This window comes from Anthonomus grandis, chromosome 1 (genome assembly GCF_022605725.1).
Source record: "Anthonomus grandis grandis chromosome 1, icAntGran1.3, whole genome shotgun sequence".
In the NCBI taxonomy this organism is placed as follows: Eukaryota; Metazoa; Arthropoda; class Insecta; order Coleoptera; family Curculionidae; genus Anthonomus; species Anthonomus grandis.
In genome coordinates, this window is record NC_065546.1 from 45065137 (window position 1) to 45086448 (window position 21312).

The 21312-nt window shown below is 32.2% G+C and overlaps 1 protein-coding gene across 27 annotated transcripts in view; it reads right to left on the bottom strand.

Moving 5' to 3' along the window:
* Positions 1-21312, bottom strand: part of LOC126736853 (cyclic AMP-responsive element-binding protein 1) — a 59843-nt gene that overhangs the window by 17371 nt on the left and 21160 nt on the right. For 18 of the 27 annotated variants that reach the window (XM_050441477.1, XM_050441545.1, XM_050441601.1 and 15 more), the window contains 3 exons: positions 17211-17348; positions 8832-8961; positions 2404-2496 (listed from right to left, as the gene is read on the bottom strand). In XM_050441477.1, coding sequence (XP_050297434.1) covers positions 2404-2496; positions 8832-8961; positions 17211-17348 — 361 coding nt within the window. The remainder of the gene's footprint in view (positions 1-2403; positions 2497-8831; positions 8962-17210; positions 17349-21312) is intronic. The other 9 variants (XM_050441580.1, XM_050441534.1, XM_050441461.1 and 6 more) reach the window with 4 other exon arrangements.

Here is a 21312-nt window from a genome sequence, read left to right on the forward strand (position 1 = left end):
ATTTTGTCAAGTTGGCGAAAAATGGGTCTTAGTCATCATACTTCAGATCACTTGAAATTTTTATGGGATATTATTTATACTATCCTAAAAACGAAATGATTGCCAGCTCATGTTAAAAACGCCATTATAAGTCGACTGACTTCAGATCGGCTTTCAGATGGCTTTTATACAGTTCCTTCATAATTGGGTAAATAAATATGCACCTAGCCATCTTATTTTGATGGTCGGCTCATATAATAAAATTCGAAAACGCCATTCTCGTAAGTGCGAACGAGACGGACTTACGTGAAGGCAGGCCTATATTGTCGTTCATGTGCATAGCCAGCTTCTTGGCATGTTATTGATGAAATGAAAAGAATTCAATAAGGTTCTTTCATGATACATACATTATAATATATTGAAAAAGTAAGAAAATAGAATAAATCCTTAATGGGTTTTTATAAATAATGAAAACATAACAAAATCATTAACATTTACTCATTATCTTCAGATGTTTCGACTCTCGTTTTCGGTTTCATCAGTATTTCGAAAAAAAAACATGATGTAAAATACCCGAAAGTTATAAAATCGCCGGCAACAAACGGAGAAATAAAATAACATAGCTGATTCATAGTCGTCAATATTTGATGATTTGTATAGCTGCGATGTATTGGGTCCTTTGTAGCTGTTCATGTAAGAAAGAAGAGTTAGATTCCGAGTATGGTGTGTGGTAAATCTTCGACCTCATTTACAACCGTGAAACATTGGATGGCCGAGTTTAAGCGCGGTCGTAATAGTACAAAAACTGTTTCCGCGGACTATGTCATCAGCTTAGTGCACACAATCGTGATGGAAGATCGCCGATTAACTATTAAAGAAACTCCTGAGGCTGATCGACTGAATATGTCTTAGAACATTGAAAGGTCATTCAATATTCTAAGGAGATATGCATAAGATGCATAAGATATTACATGAAGATTTGTGCATGAGAAAATTATCAAAAGCGCGTACGGATGGATATGTCGCGCGAGACAGCGGTTCTAAAAGAATCGTGGCGAGTTTTTACGGCGATTAGGAAACATGGATCCATCACTATACTCCGGAAACTAAACAACAGTCAATGCAGTGGATTGGGGAGGAAGAACCAGCTACGAAGAAGGCAAAGGTCGTTCTTTCTGCCAGAAAAGTGATGACGACAGTTTTTGGGATGGCCGTGGTGTAATTATTTGCTCACCTTCAAAAAGGAAAAACCACCAATGGACCCTATTACGGTGCGTTATTGCGGAACTTAAAAAAGAAACGACCACAATTGGCGAAGAAGAAGGTGCTGTTTCATCAGGATAACGCGCGACTCCACATGTGCATGGTCGCAATGCCGATATTGGAAGAATTGAAGCTCTAATTGCTTCAACATTCACCGTACGCACCAGACCTAGCTCCGAGTGACTTTTTTTGTTCCCCAACTTGAAAAAATTTCTCGGAGGGAGAAAATATGGGTCAAATACTGGAAGAGGCAGTAAACTTGTATTTTGTACAGGTTTACCTAAAGATTATTTTTCTGATAGCCTGAAGGGTTGGGAAAAGTGTTTGATCAAATGTATTGATTTGTGTGGAGACTATGTCGAGAAATAAATTTTTGTTTGGCTTGAATTATGCGTTTTTCTTAAAAAGACCGGACACTTTTTAAATGACCCTCGTAAATAGCTCTAGGTTAGAGCCCTGACTCACAAAATAGGCCGTGTCTCAAAAACCCTTGGAGTCGCAAGAAAAGTTCATATACGAAAATGATTATCAAAAAATACACCAGCTTAGAGTGAAATCTTCATATAAATGCCTAACAGACCTTTCAAATTATCGTTAAATTTGCAGTATCAATATGCAATGGGTGATGAAAATGTTAGTGTTAGTGATGAGTGTTAAATCAAAGTAGCTGTAACTCAAGGAAGTTTAAACCCAGCTGGACCAATTTACTATCAAACTTAACCCCAGTGTGCCCTTTATATTGATCTGAAAAATAATTAATTTAAGAGCAGTTTGTGAGTTGAGTTTAAGAAAAAAAAATTGAATATTAGAAAAAATACAAAACTTTGACAAATAGCCATTTAGTCTTAAAAAATAGCCATTACAATTTTGTGGATACCTCAAGGGCTTATTAAAGTAATTACCTTTTCTTTCCATTATGCTTTGGCAATTGAAGTTCACCAAATAGTTAACAAATATTAAAACAGCATCTCTGATTTTATAAAACTACTTTGTTGAGAAAATAATAATTGAAAACATCAAAAGCAGAGATTTGGTCCTTAAAATTAACCATGCTTAGAATAGATAGTAGCTTTAATGCTCAACCAAGCAAAAGGACTACACCTACATTTATTGGTTTTCTACGATTAAACATTAAATAAATAAAAAAAAAGGAAAACTAACCTGTGTGGTATGGGATTGAGTGTGAGGACAACTCACTGTCAGCCTCCGAGGAATTCTGCTCGACCTTGGGCTCTGCGAACATCGTAACAAAACCTTTAATTTAGAAAACGCTCACTGCAACACACTTTTACAAAAAACTAAGAATTTTGCTTACTGGCCCATTGTTTTTACATTTTAATTCTGCTTTTTTTTGCTGATATAGGTGTAGTAAGTACATTTGTGATCCCATACCACAAAACACCCTATTTAAGTTTGAATGTGTAGAATCTAAAGGTGATACTTTTTATTTAAATTTGCTGGGAATTAGAACAGTTCTGAAGTATCACCCTTAAGGAAGTCTAAAATAGTCTCAGCATAAGCATGCATTTTCAAAAATAAAAAAAATTGTATTGAAACTTTAAATTAAAATTAATAATAAAACAATGGGTTTGCAGAAAAATGTACGCTCAAAATCTCTTTAATTAATAATTTAACTAAATCAATCAGCCTTAATTGAGCTTACATTTTTTTTAATCTACTAGAAAACATGCCATAATAGAAACCAGATTTATCTAATGCAAACGTATCTTAAACTACTAGTGAAATAAAATAGGAAAAGGGTTGTGAGTTGCAAGCCATAGCAAAGCCGTAAAAGAGTTATCGTTATAAGGTATTAAATTATTGAATTTTTAAGAATTGAAAAGGATTTCAGTAATAATTAGCTCACAAAATTTCAGGGAATTTTTGTCATATTTATCCCCAAGGAAAACCAATAGACTGGAAAATTTAACGTTAAAGGATCAAACTTAATTCAATATTTTTTTAACACGTTAACTACCACTATACAAATGTTTTTCGACAGTTATTTAGTAAATTGTAAATGCAAAGTGTAAGTTTTTTAGTTTTAAAATAAAATATTACGCTTTCTAGTAGTTATTTTTCGACAAATATTTGGCCTGAATTTGTAAACATTTTCCTATCACCTTAGTTAGCTCACAGTCTACAAATGCTTTAAAAACTGCTTGACACCGTTTTGTAAATTTATTATGAATAGTAAAAAACACACTTTAAAAATTCCATTCAGTTTACTCATTTTTGGCAATAAGACAACAATTTGTTCTTATTTTTATTCTTAAAAATTTTGTTGTGCAGATAGTCGTCTTTACCTGGTTATTTTAAGGGATATTTGATGCGAGCATCTGCCATAACAATTATATACATATATATTTATATCATTCTTAGTTATGACTGATTTGATTGAAACTCTCAACCAAGCAATCATAATATAACCAACTTACATATATTTGTTGATAATTGATTGTTTTATTTAATAAGATAATTTTGTTGCATCTTTATCATCAGGGTTCAATTTACCATATTTCATCAGTCGTAACTACCAATAATAAATATTTCACCGAAAGAAATTGCTTAATTAATACGGTTTCTTGGCAAATGGGCGTAAATAGAATTTAAAACGGTTTCTCCAGCTTGTATTTATAATAAATGTTTTTGTATTTATAATAAATTCAATATTATGTTTCCCCGTTAGGTGTGAATCTTGATGTTTATTAGTATATTGGGTTTGGCAGCTTCGGTTGTCTATAATATGTAACTGTACCATCATTAACTTTATGAGAAGCTCCCGTAATAATCGAAACGAAGTCACGCCCCTTATTGATCACGTGATTTGTCGTGGTTCAGACAGCAAATTGTCACGTGACTTTAAGGTCAAAATTAAGCTCCTCCCACACGTTGATGTGGCAATCCATGATGGCCGCTGACAGTCACATACCGGGGAAACATAGAAAGTTATTTAAATTTGGGTTTTTTAATTATGTTCATGTTTGTTAACTAAAATGCGAATTGATTAATAATTAAGAAGATTTCATTTATTTTCAAGCATATAAGCATTAAAATACTTTGTCTAATGTTAAGAAGAAACGACACAGAAATAATATTACCAAAATCATGTAAAAAGATCAGAAAATATAACCAGGGAGGCATGAAGAATAGTTTCTCGAGATCACTAACAAAAAGAAAAATATAAATAATAATTTGGGAATTAATATTAACGGCTGCAGGGAGGAAAATCCTAAGGAACTGCCAATTATTTTAATATTTTTTTTTAGTATCTGGAATATGAGCCTCACATAGCCAGAAATCCAAAAATTTTTATACGCATCGACGGAAAATGAACTAAAACATATATTAACAAAAAATTTAAATAATAAAAAATTATCTGACTGATGACATTTCTGGTTTCTCTGTTTTAACTCAGGTTGTTCTATTCTAAAAAAATAATATAAATAATACTGTCAGTACTGTACCGAGTATATCGGGTATTCGTTTTTTAAATCTTATAGTAATTTCTTTGATAAATATAAAATTCTGTCTCCATGCCAGTTTGAATTTAGCAAGAATTGTTTAACTGTGACGACTATTCGGCATTTTTACATATTTTACAGATAGATCATCTCGAATAGAAGCAATGCCCTGCTGGGATCTTTTGTGATCTCACTAGGGCGTTTGACTGCGTGGATGACTCCCAGAAGTCTGGGATCTGCATTAAATTGCCTATCAAGTTTTTTTAACAATATGTCGTTTGTATGAAGTTGGTACAGGTTCTACCCACTCAGAAATTTTAAATATTAATGAAAGTGTCCCAAAAGGCTCAGAACTGTGAAAACATGGCCCGCTGCTAAGACTGTGAAAACTCAGGACAGGTGAGGACAAAAGTGCGAGGTTTAAAAACTTTTCCGCTCAGCAACATATAAGCGCCAGACATATATGCCAGATCAAAAACCAAAAACTAAAAAAATCACGGTCCTGCAAGAGAATATGGACAGAGGAAGACATCTACAAATGTTCAACTTGTACACCATGGAAGCGGTAATAAATTTCTCTGAAACCCGATCAACAATATATTGAACTGGGAAGTCATTATGAAGGAAAAGCTATCCCTGACCTCAGCTATCTTTAACACATTATGTACAGCATCAGGATAAGCTATATGGAATAAATAAAACGAAAGAAAGGGCTGGCGATTCAAAAAAGAAAACAGACCTAATGTCCATAGAGATCTCCAAACAACTTCAGCCTCCAAAAACAGGCAGCTTAAGACTGCTGAAAAATGTACCATCATTGTATAAAAAGCTTCCCTAAAAGCACGGAAGAAAAACAGTAGTGTACTAGTGGGCACCAGAAGCAGAGGCCAGATATAGGTGCACGTGTATCAGAAGAATTTAATCAGGGTAAACAAGCGCAAAGATGAGACACGGAAAAGATCTACCGCTGACACGTACAGGCAGGATCGAAATGCATTAAAAAGGGCTATAGGAGATGCAAAAAAGGCTGCTTGGAAGAAAACTGCTGAAGAAGCAGGGATGGCAACGCAATATATGGGGCAAGGGGTATGTAACCAGCAAATTGACTTCATCACCGTTAAATCTACCAAATGGAAACCAACTCGAACTAGCTAAAGGACTTTTTCCAGATCATCAGGTAGAAATATGACCTAGGCATATAGTAGGAAAGGTAAAAACACAAAACCTACACCATCACAGAGACATTTAATAAAATGACAAAGGTTACATGTTTCCCTTGACTAGAGCATAATCAGACCTATAATAATTAAGATGATCTAACCCGAAGAAAGGAAAATTCAACAAAAACTTACCATAACATACATAAAACATCTAACATATAAATAAACAACGCTTACAATAAAGTGGCCAATCAAATCACCTTATACATTTCAGAAATCTAACAATCATTTGAGAGTCTAGAATTATTTAAGGTTATTAAAAACTAGGTGGCCGTTATTTTCAAACATTTCATTAAAACAGGACAGATCTGGGCTTTTAAAAGCTTTCCTAATTTCGATTGTCTCCAGCAAGTCTAGTTTTTTACTTTTATTGCACTGATGAAGTATTTTTATATTTTGGCTGTCAGGAAAATTATGTTTGGAGTCGAGGAGGTGATTAGCAAAAGCCGATCTGGTAACTGTGATATCGGTATTTTTAAATTTATTATATTGGGACTTGTGTTCGCTAATCCTAGTAGCAATCTTCATACCAGACTGGCCGACGTAAACTGCAGGGCACTCTTTAAACCTAATCTCATAAACTCCCGGAGAAGATAGGCGGGGTAGTTTATCTTTAGTTTGATTTCTTTTTAATGTATTATTGGTTTTAAAAGCTGGGGTTATGCCAAAGGGAGAAAACAAGCGGGATAGTTGGGACGAGATTGGTCCAAAATAAGTAAACGACCTAAATGATAATTTATACTTGTTCACATACTGAAAATACATTTTATATATAGGTTTAAGAGGGAAAAAGTTACTGACTGCTAATTGTTTAATGGTAAGGAATTCTTCTTTAAAAGCTTCACGAGAAAGTGGGATGTTAAAGAGTGTAATACAGCAAATTTATGTGAGGACGGTGAGGTTGAATTATATTAAAACATGTAACCTTTATCATTTTATTAAATGTTTCTGTGATGCTGTAGATTTTGTGTTTTTACCTTTTATAAAATTGTATGACCAGCGTCTTTGGGATAATGGATGAATTTTTCGAGTTATATAGTAGGAAAGGCAGATATCCCATTATTTACCACAAATGTTCTGACTAGCGCAGTTGAGAAAATTAAACCAAATAAAGCATCAGGCCCTAACAACTTACCACTAGAAGAAATAACTCGGCTTCATAGAAAGGGTTTCTCACAGAACTAACGAGAAGAAACATTGTTCAATATATTGGCTAATTATTTCGAACACTGATTTTAAAACGTTGGAGCATACCAGCAAAAAATTGTAATGTGCACTGTCCCACGGGGTTCAGTTTTAAGACCGACACTGTCTATTATGACGGGATTCTTTATTTATAAGTATACCAGAGGCGTAACTGTGACCGAATACGCGAATGCTTTGGGTATCCATGTAGAAACTAGTGCAAAGGAGATGATGCAGGTCACAACAAATTATGCTTGCAAGCCATATCCAAATTGTTTCCAAAAAAGGCAACAAGGCCTTAAACTTAAGCCACCTAATATCAAAAACGTACGGACCACGCGAAGAATATGGACTCTCCTGTGCTTTCATGGATGGCCGATCCATAGGCCAGCAGAAACAAATAAAGAAACCCATCCAAGTTTCTTTGGTGGCTAGAGACTACTTTGGCCAAATACCGATTAATGGTTCCGTCTACTCATTCATTCCAATATGCCATCTGACTGCGGGTGCAGTGCAGTGATTCTCGCTTTCTGGATTCCCAGCGTCTTACTGATATTCTGAAACAAGTTGGATTCAAAATTAGCTTTTCTCCAAGCTCACTTTTTGAATTGGCGAGCAAAGTTTTCTTCCAGTTTTGCACAATTTTCGAACAATTTTTTTTCAAACCTTCTTCCATCTTTGCAGAATTTTTCAGCAATACTGCTTCAAGACCTTTGACCGATATCGCAGGCACCAACAGAAGAAAGTTATCGTTCCGTAATTTTTGTTCATATTGCCTTCGTTATAAATGTAATCATATCCCTTTAAATTTAAGGTTTTTGTAACACATATTTTAAAGGTTTCACTAAAAAATTAAAATGTTAAATTCATCCTTAAAATCCGCTAGAAATACCAAAAATATATTCAAGTTTTTAGGAAGACTACTTTAAAATAAATATTGTATCAGTTTGAATGTAATAAAATACAATGGAATTTATGTAATAAAATAGAATATTTTTAACCCCATGCCTTTTGAAACCAAAGAATCTGGTGTTTATTCTGGTGTGCCCTGGTAAAATGCTTATTTTTGCACTGTCTATTCTATGAATAAATATTGCCTCACGATTATTATTATTTTGCTGGGAATAAAATGAAGCCAATATCTACTTTTAAACAGGGTTTTTTTAAAATATAGTTTTTACATTTGTCAGCATATTATATCAATATTATTCATTACTGAACTGAAAATTTAAAGATTCAAATTCCCTTGGTACTTCCATCGAATAAGAAAATGATATAATAGAAATAAAAATGATAACTCTCTACGGCCGCACGTTTAGTACCTCTCTTAAAATAATCATGCAAAGCTAAATAACTGAAGTTCTAACAAACCTGAGGGAGGGACAACTTTCTCAATGTGTATGTATGAATATTGAATTTTTGCGCAATAAACGTCTCTAAGTGAACTAAAAAAACTAGTCCGGAATAAAATGATCATAAATCAGCAAAATTATGATAATAAGTATTTAGGAAGTGGATACTATACTTTTAAGAATTGATATACTACCAATAAACTCGATTAAGTATTTTGACTGGTAGACGTTTAAAAAGTAGGATATAATTGATTAATTAATAGTATATTTTGGCCTCAAAACAAGTGGCATCCACCGCCTAAATGAGAGAAAACTCAAAGAAAATAAGCCGAAAGGTGTGGAAAGGAAGCATGCTTAAATCCACATACCAGCAATCTCACCCCCGCCAAGATCGTTGAGTATTTTCCGGTATGAAGGCCGCCTCGTCAGCAGATCCCGCCTTTTCTTCGGAGATTCTTCATCTGAATAGCTGTCGTCGCTCCCTGCAGCTTCGACTACCTAGAAAAAATTAATATATGTAGTATGTTTACCAATTTAAATAAAGAATTCATGTTAATATCTTAAAATTTAAAGGGTTTTATTTGATTTTTTTTTGGCACGTTGATCAATGAACATAAAACCGTAAATTCAAAAAAAAAATTGATTTGGCTTTCTTCAGTGGGGAGCAGCTAAAGAATCTGGGAAAGCTGAAAACCCGGGTAGCACTATTATACCGGGTAACACTTATCTTTTTTTTTTATAGAAGGGTAGAAACATTTTACAGTTTGACCCATTTAATTATATAATACGTCAAAACCAAAATCTGAAATAGCGGCAGATGAGTTAAATGTCCTTTTCGCCTTTACCTTTAATGCATTCGAAGACGTCAAAATTATCACCATGTTAGCGATTTTGACAGGGCTCGAATTATTGCCTACCGAGATGATGGTTTGTCGTACCGCGGAATTGGTCGCCGTGTTAGTATTATATTGCAATGACGGTAAAGCATGGTGGTGGATCCTGCATGATACCGGGTTGCTTTTCTATGTACGGTGTTATTGTGTTATTGAAGGTATTATGGATCGATTTGTGTATTTAGATATTCTAAAAAATCTAATGCTACCATTTGCTGAGGATAATTTTCCATTGACCTGGATATATCAGCAGCATAACAACCCTAAACATAAATCAAAGGTAATTCAAGAATGGTTTAATCAGAAAACATTAGGGTTCTGCACAAAGTTCCGATCTTAACCCTATTGGGAACCTCGGGGAGGAACTAGACCGGCGTATAAGATAACATTAGAGCAGCAGTAAAAAAGATCTAATAAAAGTTGTGCAAGAAGCCTGGAATTTTATTGAAAAAGAAACCATTATGAAACTTTCGGAATCCATGCCAAACCGATATCGCGCCAATAAGGGATACTCTACCCACTATTATTTTTATTAGTTTAGAAATAAGTATGCAATATTAGGTAAAAAAAATGGGTTCTCTTCTTTTGTACTTAAGAAATTAGGAAAGAAGTTCACTTTTAAAGAAATTTCTACTCATGGTCCAATCCCTTGGCCTCAAGGTCACCGAATTTTTTTCTTTCACGGTAAGTAAAAGATCGTGTTTTTCTACTGCTGTACTTGACCTGCAGCAATTACAAGCGAGAATTTTGAAAGGTTTTCAAAGCATAAGTCCCGGAATATTAGAAAGGGTTTCAGCAATCGTAAATCACATAGCCAGAGAGCGCATTAGATAAGACAAGAAGATGGTAATTTCGAACAACAATAATACAAGTGTTAGTTAAGCAAACCTACAATTTCCTGTTTCTGGAAGAAAAAAAAACCTAAACTTATCAACACTAACATTGTTAATAAGTTTAAGTCAAAATATTACGAACATTTTTCAATTCTTTGTTTTAAGGTTTTTACAGAAAGTTGCTTCGAGTTTATTTTTTATAAACATGAGTTTTCTTGATAATTCCATTTATAAATAAATTAAAAAATACAGAAACAATGACATATTTCAGTTTTACTTGAGAAAAAAAAAATGGACTATAACTTAAGTTTTAAAACGCACGTAGACTATATTATGAGAAAATTTGCAAAGATTGGATTTATGGGATTTATAGCAAGAATAGGCCAAAATGTCTACCAAGATTTCTTTGTATAATGCCATAGCATTTCCCCATTTGCAGTTTTGCTCAACGCTGTTATACAGGCTGTCCCGAAAGTAATGGGACATAGAACAACAGTAGATTTCTTACGTCAAAATAATGTGATTGGGGTCAACTTGCCTTATCCTAACTTTAATACCAGATACCTTTAAAACCAAATGACATACTGGCATGAAATTTAGAACATAGAACATTAGAACGAGTCTATTAAAAAGAAAATTTAAATTTCGTATACAGTTTTCGTGTTTTCGGTAGAGGACGCTCGTTGCGTTAGTTTTTACTTTTTTAAATTCCCTTATACCTTTTTTGCATCTGCGTATATTGGTTTGAAAAGTAACAAAATAATTTTCTTTTTAATATTACATAAAAAGTGTATACCTTATTTAAGTCGCCATGAGCAACCATTTTCGACATAGTCACCATTTTTCAAAAAAATTTTAAAAATAATATTTATTTACTTCTTTATATAAATCGCATCTTTGGCAGTTGGCGTTGGAGACAAGTGTTTAAATTATTTATGTCAAACTATGTGAAATAAAACTTTTAAAACGAGTAAAAAAGTTTTTCTCTTAAGTTTAATGATTTTAAGTAATGCCTAGGCATAATTTGTTTACCAATTTGGAGATGCGTGATATGCTTTGTGTTTACGCGCAAGTAAATTTTAATGGACGGCATGCAAGACGCAGATATCAGGAAATATTTCCAGGTAGACAACAACCAAACCATAAATTATTTCAAAGAACTTATGGACGACTAGGAGAATTATACTGTTATTCTATGTCCCATTACTTTCGGGATACCCTGTATAATTTGCCACAATACAAAATTTACCAGATGGAAAAAATCCAAAATACGGCAATAGGGACAATTTTAAATGTAATGTAGTGTATACACCAACTAAATTAATGTTAAATACTTTAAATATGTTGTCCGTCCATCAGCGAGTAGTATTTAACGTTAATATGTTTATATTTAAGTTAAAAAGGGCCTTTTACCAAGATATATCTGTGACAAATTAGTAATATTTCCTGATGTCCATAACTATATAATACAAGAAATTGTACAGATTTTATACTATCTTATAAATGTAACACTACTTAAATGCTCAATTCGGTGCTATACAAAGGTCTGCTAGAGTTTAATAAAGTACCGAATAACATAAAAACCTGTGATAACATCAAGCGCATTAAACGCTTACTGAGAGCACATATTTTAAATTAGTTATTAGGTCTTATGTTTCATTTTTATATTGTAATACGACTTTAACCCCAATCTACATTTTAAGTTTTATTTATTTATTTTAGTCATATTTAGTAATTGAGTTCTTACTATTTTATATTTACCATAAGTGTTTTTTATTTTTGTATTTTACATTAGTATTTTATTACTTATAGGTGTATCAATATTGTATTTATTATTTAAACCTACTGTAACTTATATGTAGCATATTTGCTAAATAAAGAGAAATTATTAATTCCTTTTTAGAGGGGTTGCTTTACACAAAAACCAAAAACGTTGTATACATAAGTTCACTAAAATATACTGAACTAAGATATTTATAACAACTAATTAATATTATTAATTAATTAATAATAACGAATAATTCATAAATTTGCACTTACGTCACTATTTCTCCAAAGATGTGACATGGAAAAAATTTGTTATTAGAATAATTAAAAATAAACCAAATATTTTTTCTTCAATTTAATATGCATTTAGTTTAAATTTATTCCATAAATTGTATTGACGGCCTTTTTTCCTTATGCTAGGTAAATGTTAACGGAATGTATCGTTTTATTTTAAAATTAATTAAATGAAGTATGTAGTATTAAAATATAGTAAAAGTTGTGTTACATTGAAAACTTGTTATTTTATTCCCAAATAGTAAATATGACCTTTGATACATAGTCTAATGTGTCAGTTAAAAAAATTGGCAGTCGTGTCTTTTATTAATTGTGTTTGTTTGACTTAGTTTTTTTTATGGGCTTATCTATCAACCGATTCAAAAAATCATATTAAATTATTGAGAAAAAAACTCTATTTCATAAGTGCTTAAAAGTGAGAATGTGATTAAATAAAATACAATAAAAACTATTTTTATCCGTGATTGTTTGATTTAAAATTAAAACTGTTAACACATTCATGGCATTTAAAATAAAAATAATAAATAAATGCAGTATTATTGTTCTTAGAATATTATTGTCTGTGGAAATACTGAATAATATAATAAAAGTATCCTATTTAAAAGTTTTGGTTAGACCGGTGAATTTGCTCTTATAACCAAATTTCATTTGTTCCAACGTTTTAATTGCTTCAACATATACTAATTTAATAAATAGTTATGCCACAATAATTAATGTAAATGCACGCAATTAGTATAATAATCATTAACGTGAACAGTAAGTCTTGACACATGCTATACTGCAAATTTCTATTTAACATTAATAATTATTGTGACTTAGCATTTTTAAATTAAAATGTACTTTTTCACTAAAATATTTCTTACTGTTTACATAATAGATAACTAGATTAATATTTGAATGCACTATCTACGTCTAAAAATAATGAAAGCTTTTAGTAAACACTATACGTCTTATTATATAAATTAATACCAACACTAAAGTTCGTTTAAAAATAGTAAGTAAAATGGATCATTTCTACACAAAATGATAACTTACACATTTCCCAACGGCTGCTAAAATCCATAGCGAAACAAACGAACACTTTTTAGTTCATCCTACATCGATATGCAAAAAAAAAACGCAAAAAAAAGGTTCGCCCCGACACTCGAAATATTTTATTAATATCCGGCAACGAATGACAATCGACGAAAAGCGAAAACGGTTCAAAAGTGATACACTCGTCGAATTAATTACTGCCATACAATTGGAATCGCGAGTTACGTCACGCCGCTTCATTATTTTATATTAACAACAATTATAATTTATAGCCCGAAAAACTAACTTTAGCAATGGGTAATCGATTAGTTGACGTCAAAGTTTAGGCGAGATTTTTCGAATTGTTGTAATTGGAATTTAATGTAATTAAGTTTCTGTAATTAGTACCTAATAGCACTGTGTTTTGTACGTCAAATGCAGGAAATATTTATAATGATAATGCTTTAATTAATAATTATGGTACAGAAATACGGATTTTTTGATGATTTCAAATGGCAACAATGTTTCAAAAAACTCAATATTTAACATAAATAATGAAATTATACAAATAGACAGCACAATTGAAGAGGACATTTTGCAAGCACTTCGGAAACTTAAATCTAAATCAACACCTGTCCTATATTTAAAAAAGGCGACAAAAATGACAAAATTGTAACTTTTCAAGAATTTTTTAAATTATTCTTCACGACTTTCTTTTTTCCAAACTTAAAAATAAACTAGTTATTAGTCATCACGGATTTTTTAGCAAACGATCTAGAGCGTCAACTATAAAGACTGAATTTATTGCAAAAACCATTGACGAAGATTTTTTCAGATAGATGTCATTTATTTGGATTTTTCAAAAGCATTTGACAAACTAGATCACACTCTCCTATTAATGAAAATGTATCGTATGGGCATCTCTGAGTCGCTTATAAATCTTTTAAGGTGTTATCTTAAAAATCGATGTCAATCTGTAGCTATAACTAGATTTTAATCAAAAGAATACATAGTCTAATGTCTGGTGTAATATAAACAATCTTTATTTCAATATCAAAAAATGTGTTGTAGTGTCTTACGCGAGTAAAAAAAAACAACGAATTCACATGAGTAGAGAGAATAGAAATGCAGAGAGAAGTGATACGTTAAGAAAGACTAAAAAAAAGAAACAAAAAGATAATGTGATAAGTGGAATGAATCCAAAAATTGCCATCTCATTACTGCCAGAAACAAACTGATTGAAACTGAAACTATACATGGAACCAGTGTTTACAATGATGTCTCAGTTTGTTAATCAGTACTGTAAAGAAAAACTAATATCACACTTAAGTAGGCACGTATTTGATACATTGTATCAAAAAAATCCCTATATTCCAATCCAAGAAAGATGCTTGTGACATAAAAAAAAATTGTAATGAATTTTTACATGTAAAAAAAAATTATTGACATGGTATTGGTTTTATTTAAAAGATATTGTTATGCCATTAGTGCCTAAAAATGATTTCGGGCATATGAGCGCCACGGCTGGTTCAAATGTAGCGTAATCAGGAAGTCCAATTTTCGACCACGTTTTCAAGCATCTGGGGCCGTATCTCGGCAATAACGCGGCGAATGTTTGCTTCCAAGTGATCCAACGTCTGTGGTTTATCTTTGAAGACATGTGACTTCACATATCCCCAAAGAAAGTAATCCAGGCGTGTGAGATCGTAGAGGCCAGTTCACAGGTCCATTGCGTGAAATTATGAGATCATGGAATGTTTCCCGCAATAAATTGATAGTGTCATGCGCTGTGTGGCATGTTGCACCATCTTGTTGAAACCAAAGCTCTGCCACATCAAGTCGGTTCAACTGAGGAACAAAAAAGTCGGCAATCATGGCTCTATAACGTTCTCCATTGACTGTAACATTCTGGTCGTTATCATCTTTAAAAAAATATGGGCCAATGATTCCTCCTGACCATAAAGCGCGCCAAACTGTGACTTTTAATGGATGTAAGGGCGTCTCAACAAAAGCTTCTGGATTTTCTCCACTCCAAATTCGGCAATTTTGCTTATTGACGAAGCCGTTCAACCAAAAATGAGCCTCATCGCTGAACAAAATTTTGGATTGAAAAAATGGGTCAAGCTGAATACTGTTTTCCGCCCATTCACCGAAGATACGGCGCGCATAATGGTCACGCGGTTTCAGTTCTTGCACGAGTTGGATCTTGTAAGCTCGCAAGCCAAGATCTTGCCGCAAAATCTTCCACAAAGTAGATGGGCACAGCCCCAATTGTTGTGCACGATGGCGAATCGACTCATTCGGGCTCTCTTCAACACTACGCTCCACAGCAGCAATAACTTCTTCTGTGCGCACTGTATGGCGTCTTTGTGGATGCGTATTATCAACTAGAGTATGCGTGGTACGAAAACGATCCATGGTTTTTCGAATAACTTGCTCGGATGGCCGATTATGTCGACCGTAAAATGGACGCAGCGCACGGTATAAGTTTCGCGAATTGAACTATGATTTTCAAAATATATTTGCACAATTTGAAAGCGTTGTTCTGGAGTAAGTCTATTCATTGTGAAATGGCAAACTGTACTCACCACGAATACACCACCAACTGTCAAATTGACAATCACCAGAAACAGTTTTGACAACTTAAAATCCAAACCTCTAAAAAAAACACCCTTTACTACAAAACTAAGCTCTGCGTCCATAACTACACAATATTTAATTTGGCTATTCATGATGCTACCTGCCATTGGTCGAATGGCAAGCTCGTAGCTTCCATTTTTGCTAGTCGCCTTATTGATTATATCAATCACCACAAGAATTTTGGAAAACTTATAATGGTTTGGACTGATACTAGAATCGCAATTCTATAAAACTATCTGTTCTACTATAACAACGTTATAATAGAACAAAAGTATTTAGAATCCAGGCATACTCAGATAGAGTGTGATTCTATACATGCAATGATTAGGTAGAAAGAATAATTAAAATAAGTTAAAAAAACAGAGTCATTCATCTTTCTTCAGGTTATATTGCTGTTACAAAAGAAGCACGGCAGACGTAAAATACCCGTAATTCGATTTTTTTTTCGAATTATGCAAACCATAAACTTTGTACATCACTCAGGCCAGGTTTAATCACAGTGAAATTCGATGTATAAAATATTTAACGGAAAATTATGTACAATGTGTGTTTTTTCTGACTACAAAGATTTGAGATGATCGAATAAAAAGACTGGAGAACCAAAGCCTGAATTTTGTGCCACCGAAATTGTATAAAAGCCGAAAAAAAGTTTTACCGAAATATCACGATTTTTATGACAGCTTTCCACATCAGTAAATTGTTCTTGCGTCGTGAATTATTTTAGACTTGGTTTATCTTGTTTAAAGTGAAAACTTGTTTTTAAGTTTGTGTTAAAATATTAATATTGGTTTAATAAAGACCAATTCAGTAAGGATTGTGGCTATTATTTTGTTATGATAATACCTCGTCTAAATATTTTATGTCAATAATTAAAAAATAATACCCCGTATCTCTATTTAAAAACGAAAAATGTATTCTAAAGGTGCAGTACAATTAGGAAAGTATTTTTTTATTCAAAATATATGAAAACAAATGAAAGATCATTTAAATGTTATAACTTATGTAAGTTTAAGGTTTGGAGATAAGAGGTATTGTTTCTTAAGCGTCGATATGCTTATAATTTTGTGAAAAAATTGAAGAAGGAGAACCTGTAATGAAACTGCAAAGTGTCAGTCATACATTGAGAAAAAGGATTGCCTCTGCAGAAACAGTTAGAAAGAAAAAGAACATATTCGATAATTTGAGTAAGTCACAACTGAGCAGGTTTAAGCAAGTACCTATTTCTACTGAAGATTTAGATCCACCAATAAAACCTAAGATGTGAAGTGATAGCTCATAAAGTCCTTATTAATAAGTTCTTACTTACCCTAACCGCCTGTAGACCCTGCGTCGTCTGTATTACAGAATTCGGTTTGCTGAGTAAAATAACGTTTCCCTTAATAGGCGCTATGTTGGCTGCTGTCTGTATGACCGACTGTTGGTTTGGCTGTATGACACTTTGTACCTAAAACAGACCAGTGTAACAACAAATTCTTGTAATTGATGTTTAATTTTTTTCAACGGGGTTTATTCGTGTAAATTATATGTTAATGTATGTATATAAAATCGATTAAAATTCATAAAATACTGTTAAATATCGTTTTAACGGTAATAAGTGTACTCTGATGTCGGTAAATAATTGGAAATTTTCCGCAACTAAGGAAGATTAATTTGATATTTTATTTATTTTTACAAAACAAACCAGTGTAACAAATTGTTGTAATATTTTAAATGGATGTTCCATATTTTTTAACGGGGATCACTCGTATAAATTATATGTTAATATATGAATATTATTATAAAATTCATGCATATTCATAAAATACTGTTACATATTCTTTTAACAATAAATGTACTTGATGTCGGTAAATAATGGGAAATTTCCCGTAAATAAGAAAGATGAGTTTGGGGTTTTATTTGAGGGTGAAATCTAAATATTTGCATTCTAGGGCTCTCATTGGAATTTGTTAATAGGGTTTCTAATTGTTAGGTATTATTGTAATATAATAGCAATTATTAGCAATATGTTAGGTACACTTTGAGGTGGTTTTTACATTAAAAACTGATGAATTTTTAATTCGAAATAATGAAAAAATTCAGATATTTGTACGCTTAAAATACGCGCTGATAAGAACAAAAATTGGTGATGTGAGGTGTTATCATTATTTATATATAATCTTTGTCAATAAGGTGTAATTAAATATCATAATTGCTAAAATAAAAAAAAATACCTTATTTCATTGCTAAAATGAAATAAATATTTTATTTTAGTTGTAAGTATAATACGCACATCTAATTTAAATAAATTTTTGCTTCACCTGCATAATGTATGTATCTCGATTTGTACCATTTTTTTCTTTTTCTGTTCTTCTTTATTGGAGTTCATATATAAGATGATTTAATATTTAACTTATATACAAATGAAGAGAATTTTGTGATGGCGACTAGCCTTGTCCAGGTATAAGGCTTTTTTTTAGTACCAATTTTTATCCCTAATTTATAGCAGACTTGTGACCTAATTTCAGTTAAAAATTCTACTAAAAATTGCTACTTGTACCGTTACACCGTTACTTGTAACTTGTCAATTTGAAAAAGAATTCACTACCGATTAATAAAATAATATACAGTGGCGAACAAACGTAATAATATATATTTTTAAATAATTATACCATTTCCTTTTATTAAATGACATTTGTGTATTAAACGATGGAAAGCAAAATAGCGAGCAGTAAAAGAAATAAGTAATACGCTCAAAAATATCTCCTACAAAAAAATGTTAACAAAAGTATGGAAACAATGTTAAAGTATAAACCAAAAACTACTATTCATTCGATAATTTTTTTAAAAATTATTTAAGTTGGCCTTAATGACTGCTTGGCATCACCTTCTCTATTAACTAGAAACTAGACCTACATCTTATCTGTTGTTCTTCTTTTTTTAATTTCATTTTTCCGCATTGGAGTGCTGCTAAACAAAATCTAAGATTCTCTAAAGGATTCAAATCAGGTGATCGGGAAGGCCAACCCAATACTCGATTTTTTCCTTTGAAATCCAGTCTTAACTAGTTGGGAAGGGTGTTAAGGATCAGTATTCTGTTGGGTAATCCATAACAAAGGCAGATAGTAATTTCTGTAGTAATTTCCATTTTTAACTCCTGCAAATTCCAGACCTATTCCTACTTCTTTCCCTCTCAAAAATTATGAAAAACTTGCTTTAAAATAGAAAAAAATCTTTCTTAAATATGGCTTAAATTGGTTTTCAGTGTGCCGAGAATACAAGTGATGGTATTTTTCTTCTGTTGAAGAAGCTTGATCTAAGCCTCATCAAGGCAGTGTTTTGCGATCTCCCAAAGACTTTCGACTGTCTCCCATAAAATGCTACTGTAAAAATTAGAAATCTATGGCTTCAATAGTCCGATTTTGAAATAGTTATATTGGTTAGTCATTTTTGTCTGACTGATGAATCAGAGAAGTTAAGTATCATAGCCAGTGTACTGCAGGGTTCTCCTCTTTTACTCAATACTCAAATATTTATTTCCATAGACTCATACAAATAAGTATTGGATAATGTCAAAAAATAAAACTATAAAACATAAACATACAACTTTTAAAAGGTCTTAAGAAAAAACAATAAAAAAATCTAGAATTAACTAAAAACTAAGAATATAAGAAAACTAGAGCTTTTAACAAACAAACAAACACGAATTATGGGAGTGAAGACGAGACGCTGCAATTTAAATATTCTGTTACCGTATAAAAGGTATTTTTAATTAAAATTCTTTTCATTCAATGAAGCTTTGAAATGATTAACCTTCTCAATTTTTTTTTATTTCAATAGGAAGATTAAGATTATTGTATAATTTAATTGGTAAAACTACTGGGCTGTTTGCCACTTATTTATGTTTGGGTAAATCTAAATTTAAGTTAAGCCTGAGTTCATAGTGGGTACCTCTAGACAAAGAATAGTCAGACAGGTTACGCTTTATATGCATGACCGAGTTGAAAATAAATAGGCGAGGAAATGGCATAATTTTCTGTTGAATTAAAAAAAAGTTGCTAAGTGAAAATTATCAAAACACAACCAAGAATAATGAAATTAGGTCAGTTGATACAGTTAAAGATTTAGTTAGTTATTCCGATGCCAAGCTAACTTTTTTACCTCACATTTTGGATATTATTAACAGAAGTATGCATAGTCTTCCATTTATAACTAGAAATAGTGTACATTTTTCACCTTAATGTTTCAAATTACTTTATTGATTTTGATCGTTCAGTATCCTGTTTGGTATCTCTAAGCTTCAATGGTTAATATCATTGTCCTACTATTATTTGTTCTGATTATTAGGCTTCTGAGTTTTTAGGTAACAGAGCATTATTTTTTTATATAAATATATAATAAGTTATGTACGTAAATCGACATATCAAGGATAAATTATTGTAAATAGATCTTAAGATCAAAGTTGCTTAATTGTTCTTGCTTCCACTACAGTTAAGTTACAAGTTTATACCACAGGTTGGTTTATTTTTATGCTTTATAATCATAATATATACTATTTTACTTGTATTTGTACTCAGTTTATTACAACAAAGCCATCTATAAAACAATCCAAATCGTTATTTGCGACCTATTTAGGTTCAATTTATTAATCTTATGATATACCTAGTATTTTTTTGGAGAGCAACTTAAACTATAATACGTTTAATTGTGAAATTAAGTGTGACGGTTTTAGTATCTTCAGGTGTAATAGATCCCAATAATCTAGTGCAAATTTGAGTAGTGATGGTGTATTGGTCTCTTTCAGCAATAATATAGAATCCACATTCAATTACTATTAATGAAAACCTACTAGAGCAAATATAAATCTTGTGTCAATTAAGTGAGGTTTGTGGTACGTGGAGTCTACTTCTCTTCAGTCTTTACGAGAAGTATTATACAATTGGAATTTTGAAGCTAATGTATGTGGTACTTAGAATCTTCCCAAAGCAACATGGCAGATTGACAATGCAGTGGAGTGACCAGAGTGATATACCCCTGGTGGTCGTCCAACTGTGGATAGTGTGCAAGCCTTAGGTTTTTTAAAATTGTATTAGCATAATAAGATTCCCAATAGTCGTAGTATATTTTTAAATTTGTTTTTTTCTAATGTTAGGGAGCTAAATTATTTTAAAAGCAAGTGATCCTATCTTTCATCATGTGGGTTATGAATGACGCCTTCATTTTAACTTTCCTAAATGATTTTCATCTGACCTTGAAAGATTAACTTAGGTGAGGAAACATGCTCACTATATTTATGTCAATAGTAATTCTGATGCTGGTTATATTAAGTTTTCCGATCTAATAGCTGAATGCAAGTGACGGATTCTTTTGTCGTTTGCCAAATTTTATGCCTCAGAGGCCCAACCACTAAACCCTGGCAACCCTGGCAACAC